Here is a 14,590-nt window from a genome sequence, read left to right as displayed (position 1 = left end):
CACTGCACTTGTTCCTTACGATACAATTTCATGGTCCTGTGTAACACATGACATGATTACTCAACCAACGCTGATAGGAGACAAATTATAAACTGTATAATTCAGCCTGTAACCTTCTTTGGCTGGAAGTGAAAACCTCCATGACCAAGATCATGGTGTTCAATCCCCACAGTTCATAAAAAGGAGGGTTTACAAAGAAAGGGAGGACACTGCAATTCGTTCACAACTGTGACTATTTAGAAGTAAGGTTAGATAAATTATGTACCAGGCAATCCCAAATCCAAAAATGTGAAATGACTCTGCTTCATACCGCATTTGCAGGTATCAAGAAGTATAAAGTCACCATGCCTAGATCGGTCTCACCAGCCATAAAGGATTACAGGGCAAAAGCTTAAGCAGTGGTCCTTTTTGGGGTAAACATTTGGGTAGTAGGAAACAACAGTGGTTTGACATCCAAAGAGACTAACTTTTAAGATCATTATTTAGCTTACCCAAGAGTACCCAGATTGTGCCTTTGTTTTTTGATGCAGGGCATAAAGGGACTGGCAATTTAACCATACTAAACCCCTCCTCTTCTGGATAAAACTTTGGCCAACCCCAGAATCATTCACTTACAGGCATGACCTGACAGAAATATTGAACCTAGGGAAATGTAACCTTATCCCATGTCTCTCTTACATCAAATCACAATTTAGTGGCCTTGGCCTGAGCATGTCCTGAAGCAATCCCTAACTGATAAACAACAACATAAAACCCGTAGTCAGAGGCATTTTGGAAAAGTACAATACATTCTTGTCATCACAGTGCTAAACCAGATGGATTGGTAGATGAGTTTTTAACCATCAAACCAGTTACGGTCTTGGAACCATATATGGATGTATAGTTACCACCACGGGCACGCAAGTTGTATATAAAATTTAGGATAGGCACTTTGCAAGTAAGTTTACTTGCAAGTGGAAATCAAATTTAGACAAATTCATACACTGTTCACTATGCAATTAAGCAAATGAGGATGTAGAACACCTATTGTTTTTTTGTACCATATATGCAAGGCTCAGGAGGTCTGGGTGCGAGACATTTCAAAACGGGCTATCAAATTTTCCAGACTGACAGCAATCCCCACATAGTTTTAAGGCTTAGCAGTTATTTGCATGCATTCTGGTTGTTGAGAAAATATATGGATATTTTACTGTAGCTCATGTATGAACTGTTTTTTAACTTTTTACGTGGCATTGTGCATGTTAGTACGTAATTATAATGTGAATCAAGTGCACATTGCTTTTACCAATCAATCAAATTTATTAAATATCTTTTCTAGTCTTCTTTTGTATTTGATTTTAGTCGTTAATCAAATAATGCACACAGATTTAGCTAACAGTTTTAGGTTTTGATCATGTATATTTAATTGTGAATGATTTTGCTGAATGGTTGTTTTATGGGCTAGTTCCCGAATTAAATAGAACAATAAATAGAGTCTATACTGGATAAGGCATTAGCAAATGTAAGTAACTTGTTTATCTGATACAGACTTCTGATTCCATACCTTATAAAATATACCAAAGCAATCTCTCCCCAGAGGTGGGTCTGTGAACTGTTTACACTAATTAGTCCTCTAATTAGTCCTAGAAGACTAAACATCGAAACGCTCATCATGCCAGACTTGACCATCTAGACAGTAGTGTTTGGTAAATGTGTGCAGTGATGCCCACGTAGCTGCCTGACAGATATCCAGAACTGGACCTCCTCTAGCTGATGGCATGGTTGCAGCTTTAGCTCTGGTGGAATGAGCTCAAGCCATCACGAGGTTGTTTCTTGGCCACTGCAAGGCAGATGTTTAAACAGAGGAGAGTCCATCTGGAGATGGTTCTGTGTGGCACTACCTTTCCGTTCTTCACTCTTATAAAACCCACGTTGAAGTCTTTTGAATGATCGATGTATAATGACAAGGGTCCAGGCTGTGGAGTCTCTCCTTTTCTATGGTAGGATGAGGTGGGGCGAAGAAAGTAGCTGCTTAACGTGAAAGGGTGTAACCACCTTCGGTAGGATGGAGGCACAGGTTACAAGGACCAACTTATCCAGGGAAAAGGTTGTGAACTGGGTGTGAATCTAGGGCGCCTGTAATTTGCTAACCCTCATGGCAGATGTTATAGCCACAGGAAAGACTATTTTGATGATAAGCAGTCTCAGAGGGCAGCTATGTAAGGGTTCAAAAGGAGAGCCAGACGAGAAAAGTGAGAAAGACGTAATCATTTTGTGGAGGGATGCCTGGCTGCCAGAATGACATGATATACTATGAGCGGGGCAGTGGGGGAAATCAAATACCCTCAACTGTGGCCCCTCATTCTCCACACATGCAGATGGAAAGGATGCAGGTTTGGGTGCACGACCCTGTCCTGCTGCTGAGACAGGAGAGCCTCCCAAAGGGGAAGCCTGATCGGAGGACAGATGTTCATGCTCAGACGTTTAGGATACCAGACTCTCCTTGCCCAGTATGCGGCCTCTAAGAAGACTTGGGCCCAGTCATTCTTGATCGTCTTAAGAACTGTGGGCAGGAGTGGTATTGGCAGAAAGACGTGCAGGAGGCTTGAGCTTCACTCGAACCGAAATACATCTCCAAGAGACAGCCACCTTGGAAACTCCAGCACAAAGAAGTGCTCACATTGATCGTTCTCTGTGGTGGCGAATAGATCTCACCATGGTTCTCCTCAATCTCCCAAGAGACCTTGCACTACCTCTAGATGGAGATGCCAATTGTGATCTGCAAGGCGTTGATGGCTGAGTTTGTCTGCTTTGCAGTTCAGAAACCCTGCCATATGTTGAACCACCACGAAAATACCCTGACGTTCCAGTCATGTCCACAGACATAAGGCCTCTTGACATAGGGTCTACGACCCCACCCGCCCTGCTTGTGTTGCAATACCACATGGTGATGGTGTTGTCGGTGAAAACCTGATGCAGACTTGCCCTGATGGAAGAAAAGTCTTCTATGCCAAGCTAACCACTCTCAGTTGCAACATGCTGAAGGGGAGCTGAGATTCTGCCGGAGACCAGAGTCCTCCGATCTCCACCTCTCTCAGATGGCTGCCCTATACCATAAGTGACAGATCTGTCACTACTGTGGACTCTAGATGAGGAAGACAGAGGGGTCTGCCGCCGACTCAATCGCAGTCCATAAGCCACCATGGCTGATCCTTTGCCATTACCTCCAATATCTGGACTATGTTGGAGAGATTACCCTGATGCTCTGTCCACTGGGACTTCCGTTCCCACTGCAGGGCCCACATATGCCAACAGGCATGTTTTACTAGAAGGAGGCTAAGAGACCCAGCAGCCTCAGGGTCAGTTTTAGCACAATTCAGGATAGGGGCTAAAACATCAGAATCATAGCCCAAATATCCAGAACTTGCTTCTGTGAAGGATAAGCTCAAAACTGCACTGTGTTCAGAATAGCTCAGATGAAACAGAGCTTCTGAGAGGGAGTCAGGTGTGACTTTGGGTTGGTAGTGAACCCCAGCAAATGCAAGAGGTCCACCATAGGCTGAAGGTGGGAGACAACTGCCTGGGGCAATTCAGACTTCAGACAGTCGAGTTAGGGGGAAGATTGGAACCCCTAACTCGCAGTTAGGGGTTCTCTGCAGATGTACTGCAGCCATCACCTTGGTGAAAACCCATGGGGTGCTGGTAAGGCCAAAGTGGAGCACAACAAACTAATAATGCTCTTAGTTTACCGTGAACCGTGGGCAATGCCTGTGGGCAGGCGGGATGTGGATAAGGATGTCGGGGTCCTACAAGTCCAGAGCTACCATCCAGGCTCCAGGGACGAAGGCAGACAGTACCCGAGCCAAAGTGACCATTTTGGATTTTTCCTTTTTCAGGAAGTAGTTGACAAGGTTGGAGATAGGATGAAGGCCTTGGTCCTTTTTCAGCTCCAGAATGTAGCAGGAATAGCAACCACAACCTACTATTGATGCCAGTGCCCTCTTAATGGCTCCTTTGACCAGAAGAGCCTGGAGCTCCTGTTGCAAAAGCGAGACGTGGTCCTCCATCAGCCGATCAGTGGCAAAGGTGGCAGGGTGTTATGGAAAGATCAGGCACAACCCTGCTGGACAATCTGAAGCACCCATTTGTCAGAAGTGATTTCCCACCATTGGGGCAGGAGGGGCCGAATTCTGACACCAACCGGGTCCCATGATGGTAGGGAGGGCAAACTAAAGAGGCCTGACATTTCAGCTGCCAGGGGGTTGGGCAGACTGGGTCAAGACTTATGGGATCCACATCCACCATCCACAGCAATCTAAAGTACTGTGGTGCCTTCTGCTGGGAATGGTGGCACGGGGAAATGGACACAGTTGACAGCCCATACCATAGCCATTGAAGAAATTGAAGGCAGAATACAGCAGTTGTGGGGCCATGGTGAGCCCCAACTGCCCAGCAGTGGTCTTGGAAACGCTCAAGCGCTGAATCTGCTAAGCTGCCAAAAAGTCAAGTCCCATTGAAGTACATGTACACACAGGATGCCTCGAGATCCCCTGAATATCTAGTTGTCCTCTGCCAGGTGTGACGTTGGAGTGTCAGTATGGAAGCAATGGCTCTCCCTAGTGAGTCAGTTGTATCCAATCCTCATCTGATCATGAACTTTGCTGCATCACTCTACCTGCAATAGCTTTGGAGGCTATGGCTCAGGCCTCTTCTGAGACCACAGGCAGCACTTGTGCAACTGTATCCTACACAGTATTGGAATAACCGCTCAGTAAGCACATGGTGTGTACGGAACACAATGCCATGCTGGTGGGAGAAAAATGAAAATGTCACTTACCCAGTGTACATCTGTTCGTGGCATCAGTCGCTGAAGATTCACATGTTGTGCATAGCCCGCCATCTGGTGTTGGGTCGGAGTGTTACAAGTTGTTTTTCTTCGAAGAAGTCTTTCGAGTCACAGGACCGAGGGACTCCTCCTCCTTGTCTCCAATGCGCATGGGCGTCGACTCCATCTTCGATTGTTTTCCCCGCAGAGGGTGAGGTAGGAGTTGTGTTGTAGTAATAGTGCCCATGCAATGGAGTGAATAAGTATGTACCTATTTAAGGTTTAAATAATATATTTACAAATGTACAAAGCTTAAGCTAACTTCCGAACGGCTACAGGCTCCCGGGGAGGCGGGTGGGCACAAGTGAATCTTCAGAGACTGATGCCACGAACAGATGTACACTGGGTAAGTGACATTTTCAGTTCGATGGCATCTGTCGCTGTAGATACACATGTTGTGCATAGACTAGTAAGCAGTTATCTCCCCAAAAGCGGTGGCTCAGCCTGTAGGAGTGGAAGTATTTTGAAATAAGGTTCTTAACACGGCTTGACCTACTGTGGCTTGTTGTGCGGATAGCACGTCTACACAGTAGTGCTTGGTGAACGTGTGAGGCGTAGACCATGTGGCTGCCTTACATATTTCGTGCATTGGAATATTTCCTAGAAAGGCCATGGTAGCGCCTTTCTTTCTGGTTGAGTGTGCCCTTGGTGTAATGGGCAGCTGTCTTTTTGCTTTAAGGTAGCAGATTTGGATGCACTTAACTATCCATCTGGCTATACCTTGTTTTGATATTGGGTTTCCTGCATGAGGTTTTTGGAATGCAATAAATAGTTGTTTAGTCTTTCTGATGTTTTTTGTTCTGTCAATGTAGTACATTAGTGCTCTTTTGACATCTAATGTATGTAGTGCCCTCTCAGCTACGGAATCTGGCTGTGGGAAGAACACTGGTAGTTCTACAGTTTGATTTAGGTGGAACGGTGAAATAACCTTTGGTAAAAATTTAGGATTGGTCCTTAGGACTACCTTATTTTTGTGTATTTGGATAAAAGGTTCTTGTATTGTAAACGCTTGAATTTCGCTTACTCTCCGTAGAGATGTGATGGCGATGAGAAATGCAACTTTCCAGGTTAGGAACTGTATTGCGCAAGAGTGCATGGGTTCAAAAGGTGGACCCATGAGTCTTGTTAAGACAACATTGAGGTTCCATGAAGGAACGGGTGGTGTCCTTGGTGGTATAATTCTTTTAAGGCCTTCCATAAATGCTTTAATGACCGGTATCCTAAATAGTGAAGTTGAATAGGTAATCTGCAGGTATGCAGATATTGCCGCAAGGTGTATTTTAATGGAAGAGAAAGCTAGATTGGATTTTTGTAAGTGTAGCAAGTAACCCACTACATCCTTTGGAGATGCGTGTAATGGTTGGATTTGATTATGATGGCAGTAGCAAACAAACCTTTTCCATTTGCTTGCATAGCAGTGCCTAGTAGATGGTCTTCTAGCTTGCTTTATGACTTCCATACATTCTTGTGTAAGGTCTAAGTGTCCGAATTCTAGGATTTCAGGAGCCAGATTGCTAGATTCAGCGATGCTGGATCTGGATGCCTGATCTGTTGTTTGTGTTGTGTTAACAGATCTGGCCAGTTGGGCAATTTGATGTGGGGTACTACTGATAGGTCTAGCAGTGTTGTGTACCAGGGTTGCCTTGCCCATGTTGGTGCTATCAGTATGAGTTTGAGTTTGTTTTGACTCAATTTGTTTACTAGATATGGAAGGAGAGGGAGAGGGGGAAAAGCGTATGCAAATATCCCTGACCAGTTTATCCTTAGGGCATTGCCTTGGGACTGCCTGTGTGGGTATCTGGATGCGAAGTTTTGGCATTTTGCGTTCTCTTTTGTTGCAAATAAGTCTATTTGAGGTGCTCCCCAGAGTTTGAAGTAAGTGTTTAGAATTTGGGGGTGAATTTCCCATTCGTGGACTTGTTGGTGATCGAGAGAGATTGTCTGCAAGTTGATTCTGGATCCCTGGAATAAACTGTGCTATTAGGCGAATGTGGTTGTGAATTGCCCATCGCCATATCTTTTGTGCTAGAAGGCTCAGCTGCGTTGAGTGTGTCCCCCCCTTGTTTGTTTAGATAATACATTGTTGTCATGTTGTCTGTTTTGACAAGAATGTATTTGTGAGTTATGATTGGTTGGAATACTTTTAGTGCGTGAAAAACTGCTAGCAGTTCTAGGTGATTTATGTGCAGTTTTGTTTGATGTACGTCCCATTGTCCTTGTATGCTGTGTTGATCGAGGTGTGCTCCCCACCCCGTCATGGAAGCATCTGTTGTTATTACGTATTGTGGCACTGGGTCTTGGAAAGGCCGCCCTTTGTTTAAATTTATACTGTTCCACCATAGAAGCGAGAGGTATGTTTGGCGGTCTATCAACACCAGATCTAGAAGGTGACCCTGTGCTTGTGACCATTGTGATGCTAGGCACTGTTGTAAGGGCCTCATGCGCAGTCTTGCGTTCGGGACAATGGCTATGCATGAGGACATCATGCCTAGGAGTTGTAATATCATTTTTGCCTGTATTCTCTGTGTTGGATACATGCGTTGTATGATTTTGTTGAAATTTTGAATTCTTTGTGGACTTGGAGTGGCTAATCCTTTTGTTGTGTCTATTATGGCTCCTAGGTATTGTTGTACTTTGCACGGCAGAATGTGTGATTTTGCATAGTTGATGGTGAAACCGAGTTTGTAGAGGTTTTGTATGACCTGATTTGTGTGGTGTGAGCACCTTGTCAGTGAGTTGTTCTTGATTAGCCAGTCGTCTAGATACGGGAATACGTGTATTTGCTGCCTTCTGATGTGTGCAGCCACTAGTGCTAGACATTTTGTAAAGACTCTTGGTGCGGTTGTTAAACCAAACGGCAATACTCTGAATTGGTAATGTATTCCTTTGAATACAAACCTGAGGTATTTCCTGTGCGACTGATGTATTGGTATGTGGAAATACGCGTCTTTGAGATCTAAGGTTGTCATGTAGTCCTGTTGCTTTAGCAATGGTAACACTTCTTGTAGCGTGACCATGTGAAAGTGTTCTGATTTGATGTAGGTGTTTAGTGTTCTGAGGTCTAGGATTGGTCTCAGTGTTTTGTCCTTTTTTGGTATTAGGAAGTACAGTGAATAAACTCTTGTGTTTATTTGTGTCCTTGGTACTAGTTCTATTGCGTTCTTTTGCAATAATGCTTGAACTTCTATTTCCAGAAGGTCTGAATGTTGTTTTGATAAATACTGTGCTTTTGGTGGTATGTTTGGAGGGATTTGTAGAAATTCTATGCAATAACCATGTTGGATAATTGCTAAGACCCAAGTGTCTGTAGTTATTTCCTCCCATGCTTGGTAATACTGACCTATTCTTCCCCCCACTGGTGTTGTGTGGAGGGGATGAGTGACATGTGAGTCACTGTTTGGTTGTAGGGGTTTTGGGGCTTTGAAATTTTCCCCTATTCCTAGGGAATTGTCCTCTGTATTGGCCCCGAAAGCCTCCCCTCTGGTACTGTCCCTGGTAGCTGGACGGTGTTGTCTGTGAAGTGCTGGCTTGTGTGGCCTGACCCCGAAACCCCCCTCTAAAGGTTGTCTTGCGGAAGGTGCTGTAAGTGCCTCTGCTCTGCGGGGAGTAGAGTGCGCCCATGGCTTTAGCAGTGTCAGTGTCCTTTTTGAGTTTCTCAATTGCCGTGTCCACTTCTGGTCCGAACAGTTGTTTCTCATTGAATGGCATATTGAGCACTGCCTGCTGTATTTCTGGTTTAAAACCAGACGTTCGTAGCCATGCGTGCCTTCTTATAGTCACAGATGTGTTAATTGTTCTTGCAGCTGTGTCCGCTGCATCCATAGAGGAGCGTATCTGATTATTAGATATGTTCGGTCCTTCCTCAACCACCTGTTCCGCCCTTTTTTGTAGCTCTTTGGGTAGATGCTCAATGAGGTGTTGCATCTCGTCCCAATGGGCTCTGTCATAGCGCGCAAGTAGTGCTTGAGAGTTAGCGATGCGCCACTGGTTTGCAGCTTGTACTGCGACTCTCTTTCCGGCTGCATCGAACTTGCGGCTCTCTTTATCTGGGGGTGGTGCATCCCCAGATGTGTGGGAGTTGGCTCTCTTGCGAGCTGCTCCTACTACGACAGAATCTGGTGGCAGCTGTGAGGTGATGAAAACAGGGTCTGTGGGAGGTGCTTTATATTTCTTTTCCACTCTTGGTGTTATTGCTATACTCTTGACCGGCTCCTTGAAGATTTCCTTTGCGTGCCGAAGCATTCCTGGGAGCATAGGCAGGCTTTGGTAGGAGCTATGGGTGGAGGAGAGGGTGTTGAATAAGAAGTCATCCTCAACTGGTTCCGAGTGTAGGGACACGTTGTGGAACTCTGCTGCTCTAGCCACCACTTGTGAGTATGCTGTGCTATCTTCCGGTGGTGAGGGCTTTGTAGGATACGCCTCTGGACTGTTGTCCGACACTGGGGCGTCGTATAAGTCCCAAGCGTCTTGGTCCTGGTCACCTTGGCTCATGGTGGTGTGAGCCGGGGAATGTGATGGAGTTTGTGCCGGTGAAACGTTAGTTACAGGTGGAGGAGAGGGTGGCGGAGTTACCTTTTTCACCATTTTTGTTTGTGGTGCTTGGTCTGACAAACTCCAGTTTCCTTTTTCTCCTAATAGGGGGAAGGGTGCTTATTTTCCCTGTTCCTTCCTGTATAAAAATACGTTTCTGTGTGTGGTCCACTTCGGTGGATTGCAACTCTTCCTCAAATCTATGCTTTCGCATCTGAGAGGACAGTGATTGCTCCTCTGAATAGGAACCGGTAGTTGGGTCGGTTGCAGGTCGTTTTGGCACCGAAACCCTGTCTGTACTCTTTTTCGGCTCCGAGGTGACCTTCTTCTTTTTCGGAGTCGAACCCTCTCGGCGTCGATCTTCCTCGGTGCCGCTGTCTCTGCGTCGATCTTTTTCAGCAGCACTTTCTCGGTCCCGAGAAGGCTGCGTGCCGGTGTCTCGACCGGAGTCGGACGATCTCAGCACTATTTCGGCCTATTTCGGTGCCGATGGTCGGTCACCGAATTTATGGGTCGAGCCATGGCCTGGTGGCAGTGGCGTCCCCTGGGCCTTGTCACTTTTCTTGTGTGCTGGCTTCGACGTCTTACTCACAGTTTTTTGGTCGTCGAATTCCTCGGAGTCCGATTCATGGATCGAGAAGGTTTCTTCTTCCTCTTGTTCCTCGAACTCTCGGTGAGCTGTCGGCGTGGACGCCATCTGCAGTCTTCTGGCTCGACGGTCACGGAGTGTTTTTCGGGACCGGAACGCACGACAGGCCTCGCAAGTCTCTTCACTGTGCTCAGGCGACATGCACAGGTTACAGACCAAATGTTGGTCTGTATACGGGTATTTGTTGTGGCATTTAGGACAGAAACGGAACGGGGTCCGTTCCATCAGCGTTGTTTTACACGCGGTCGGGCCGACCACGCCCCGACGGGGGATCGAAAACTACCCCAAAGGGTACCGGAGCTCTTCACTCTTCGATTCGGTGTCGATTCTATCTAAGCCGATCCCGAACGCAACAATACCAACGTAATTTTTCCGATATTTAGCTAACTTTCCGTTCCGAAACCCGGAGCGAAAGGAACACGTCCGAACCCGATGGCGGAAAGAAAACAATCGAAGATGGAGTCGACGCCCATGCGCAATGGAGACAAGGAGGAGGAGTCCCTCGGTCCCGTGACTCGAAAGACTTCTTCGAAGAAAAACAACTTGTAACACTCCGACCCAACACCAGATGGCGGGCTATGCACAACATGTGTATCTACAGCGACAGATGCCATCGAACATTATCTTTCTTAAGGTATCCAGCTTCTTGGATTCCCTATCTGGCGGTGTGGTAGGGAACACACCAAAGTTTTTGTAGGAAGTTGAGGCCTGGGCCACAAGGCTCTCGGGATGGGATGCTGGGAGAGTAGGGCTGGGTCCCCAGGAAAGGGACAATGGTGGCTGAAGAAAGTCCAGTGCACAGGAATGTCTGGGCAAAGCTTGGCCCAAGCCCTGAGAGGGACATCAGTGAGGGCTTCATTAAAGGTTGTAGAGGTTCTGAGGGGGACACTCCAGGCTGTCAATTAGTACCTCTGTAGAAGTTCCTCTGTCAAGACTGATCTGGACCTCAACTGTGGGCTTCTGACGGCTTAGGTCCTCAGCCACCCTCTGAACCACCATCACAAAGGAAACCCCTGCCTCCGTAGCAACTGTGGAATCAAAGACGAGACCAGTGTCTGGTAAACTACAGGCACCAACCAGGTCATCATACTAGGTGTCATCGGACATGGACTCTGCTAGGTTGTCGGAGTAGCCATAGGGATCCTCAGATCCCCTCCATTTGTGTGTGCTCCTCAGAGGCCCCTTCAGGGAAACAGGGCTCCGTTCTCCAGTTCAGACTGTGTGGGCCTGGTCGATGCTCGGGCCGGCATCAAGCAACGCCAGTCAAACTCTGTATCAGACTCGGAAATCACAAAAGGTTCTGGAGCAGCGCCACTGGAATGGTCCATGGAGGAGATGGCGAACTTGCGCCAGGGACAATCTGGACCCACCAATCCAGAACGAAATCTGAGGGCTCGACTGTCACAGAGGGATGACCTGCTGGCGAAACCCCAATCGGTGTGTATTCCAAATCCATGGGGCCTGAAGGCACTCCATAGGGGGACTGACCACACTAAAATGAGGCTCATGGCTTCATTAAGCTCATGCAGTTGGGTAGAGGTCGCTCTGGCTCTGATAAACTCAGGGAAGCTTGGAGGGGACCAAGAGCCAGACACTGGCTCCACAGGATTAACTTGGGAGTGGGAAATATATTTTTTAGTGTCATTTCCTTGCATTATTCGATGAATGGGACCAATGCGGAGAAGTCAAAGAGCGCTTTAACTTCTTAGACTACTTCTTGTGAGTCTTACCTGAAGAAATCCGGGATTGCGACAATGACCAGAATGAGCAACTCAGGAAGCGTCCCAAGACCTCCTTCTTCAACAGGACGTAGAGTAACACAGTCATGTGACAAGCAGCCACAAGCTTTATGGCCCGCTCGCAGGTGGACTTCTAACCTGAAATCTGTGGATACTGTGGCGTTGTGGTCATGTTCCAGGCATAACAGAAACACCAAGTGGGAGATCTGTCACAAACATTTGCCTTTGACAGGCACCACAAGGCTTGAAACTGATGAGTTTCTTCGGGGACATTGTCTAAAAAGAAGAAAAAAAGGCACACTAGTCAAAACTGAAAATATGGTCGTAGGAATTCAGTCAAAAATTGTCCAGATCCGCGGATGCTGAGGTTGTGCCAATACAGGCACCGTGCACATCACTTCGGCACGGACGATGACACTTGGAGCCAAACAAAGCTCAAAAAATGTTGCCTGAGGAAAATTCTGTGGTAATTAATCTGCAGCTAGAATTTTCTTTCATTTAAGGGTTTACTCATGGACATAAATTACTTGTAGACTAATCTAAAAAAAACTAGAATAAACAATAATTGACATGAAATAGTTGGCTTTAATTGTTCATTAATAGTCTAAATTCTTCAGTTAGAGCAAAAAGACTGTATAATCTTGAAAGCAATATACAGAGGTATATCTCAGGTAGAACAGTAGATCTCTTAGTTACAAACGACATCAAGAAAGGCAAGACTTATGTTTGGAAGCTTTACCTTGCTTAGTCTTACATTCTGGAATGTCCTTGAAATCTTTTTTTCTTTAGCATGTTTATATTAACATTTTTCTCAAAAACCGTATAGTACAAATATAAACCAACTTCCCCATGCACGCGTTGGGGCGGCCACGCCCAGCAGCGACATTAACTGAGATAAAGGAAATACAACCAGTGATACTCCACACCACCTCCCCAGGGAGCACCGGTCCTTGAAATATTAAACAAAATTGCATGTTGTTGTACTTTTGGGAAAGAAAAAATAATCTTGTTTCCCAATGGAGCTACTCTCCCATGTCAGGGCAAGACAAGATAGGATTTTTATTTCCAGGAACTCAACTTGAAATTGAGCTATATACTCTTCCCCTTCAATCTCTTCTACTGTAAATTGTATATTACCTTTTTATCATACTGTCAGTTCTTTGGGCCTTATACATGCACAATGAGGCTTGTATTTGTTTTCTTACTTTCACAAACGTACATAATCAGTGGCAATTTTATTAGATAACTGAGGATCATATACAACTTGTAATCACCATCAATTATGATACCTCTGTGGGGTATAATGCTGTAAAAGTTTATACTAGGATGATTGCTACATCACAGTTATCTCCCTCAGAAAACGTAATTTAAAATCTGTAACATCTTCTTCCCCAGTAGATTGCACCGTTGGTCTCGAAATTGTAGAAAAGCAATTAACAGCTACTTACTGAAGTAAATGCAATGCTCAAGCTCACAAACCCCACTAACACACTTGACATGTTCATTAAAGAAGCAGGCCCTCACTTTTCAGCTTTGGAGCTATGAGAGAACTAGGATGGCCTGCTTTCACCCTCTGAGACAAAATGTAGCCTTGCACAAACCATCACATCAACAAAAACCGAAACAAGTACAGACCAACCACAGACTTGCAGTCCTCCCTCGCCCCACAGCCGAGAGCTTTACGGAAGAGCTGCCTCTTGTCCAAGTTGCATAGTCTCATTATCCCTCTACTGTGGAAACATATGATTAACATTCGTTACCACAGCCTTTACTAAACTCCTTGCTTCTCAAGCTCCACAGTCCCACAACAACATGTCCCACCAATTTATTGTGAAGGATTATTAGTCCAACATGAATGGCAAAAAGTATTTGTACTCACGGTAGCAAATGTGGCATAAAACAATCTCTTCTCCAAGCGAGCTCCTTCTGCCAATGTCAGCTCAAATGCTGAGGGGAAAACACAAATTAAGTTGTGTAAGTCTTCAAAGATTCTTTAAAATAAAAAAATAATTAACAAATGAGAAATAGATCCAAGTTGCATAGGCTGGGAAAACAATTGTGTGCCTGTCGGAAAAGACAGTATTAAAAAGGACAACAGAATGAGGGCTCCCAAAATGCTAATCTCATGAGGTCTTCAGAGGATGTGAAGATAACAGAGGACGAAGACAGGTGCAGCCTCAAAAAGTAGAAGAAGTAGAGAAAGGTTCAGAGTAAAAAGGAAAAGGGAAGCAAACGCTTGCAGAACATGGATACATTAGAGGGAGGACAAATATGCAGAAAAGAAAGGAGTACTCACGATAAAAAGCTTTAGAAATATTAATTTAATTGGAGGAAGCCATAGGGAGGACACAAATAGATCAGAACGCAGGTATTAACCTAAAAGACTTTAGAAAGATCAAGATTTGTAAATGAAGACACAAGGAGAACAGAATCTGGAAGGTAAAAAAGCCATCACTTAAAAGACAGAGAAGGAATACTAAAGAGAAGTGGGAGTCACCTGCCTCCAACAGCTTACCTAAGAAGCATTTCTAGGCTAAAAGGAAAACCTTTGTGTAGGGCAGTGGCGGATACACATTTTTTGGGCTAATTCAAGCTACTGCAGATAGAATTATACATCGATAATACATGTACTGTTATTGATGTAAAACCAGCTATAATAATCAATGTTTTGTTCTCCTGCTGCCTTTGAATACATGGGAGCATATTCAGAACCATGTCTTATTCAACTGAGTTTCTCTTGCCTCATCCAAACATGATTATTAACCATATTTTGAGGCTACACAAACATGATTATTAACCATGTTTTGA

The 14,590-nt window shown here is 45.2% G+C and overlaps 1 protein-coding gene across 1 annotated transcript in view; it reads right to left on the bottom strand.

The window, feature by feature from the left end:
* The window catches only part of ECHS1 (enoyl-CoA hydratase, short chain 1), a 110,918-nt gene that overhangs the window by 31,326 nt on the left and 65,002 nt on the right, over positions 1 to 14,590 (bottom strand). Inside the window, exon 7 of the mRNA XM_069240630.1 lies at positions 13,662 to 13,729. Within this exon, the coding sequence (XP_069096731.1) occupies positions 13,662 to 13,729 (68 nt within the window). The remainder of the gene's footprint in view (positions 1 to 13,661; positions 13,730 to 14,590) is intronic.

This window comes from Pleurodeles waltl, chromosome 6, assembly GCF_031143425.1.
Source record: "Pleurodeles waltl isolate 20211129_DDA chromosome 6, aPleWal1.hap1.20221129, whole genome shotgun sequence".
Lineage (NCBI taxonomy): Eukaryota > Metazoa > Chordata > Amphibia > Caudata > Salamandridae > Pleurodeles > Pleurodeles waltl.
Note: the sequence above shows the minus strand (reverse complement) of the source record. Positions and strands in the feature narration are given on the sequence as shown.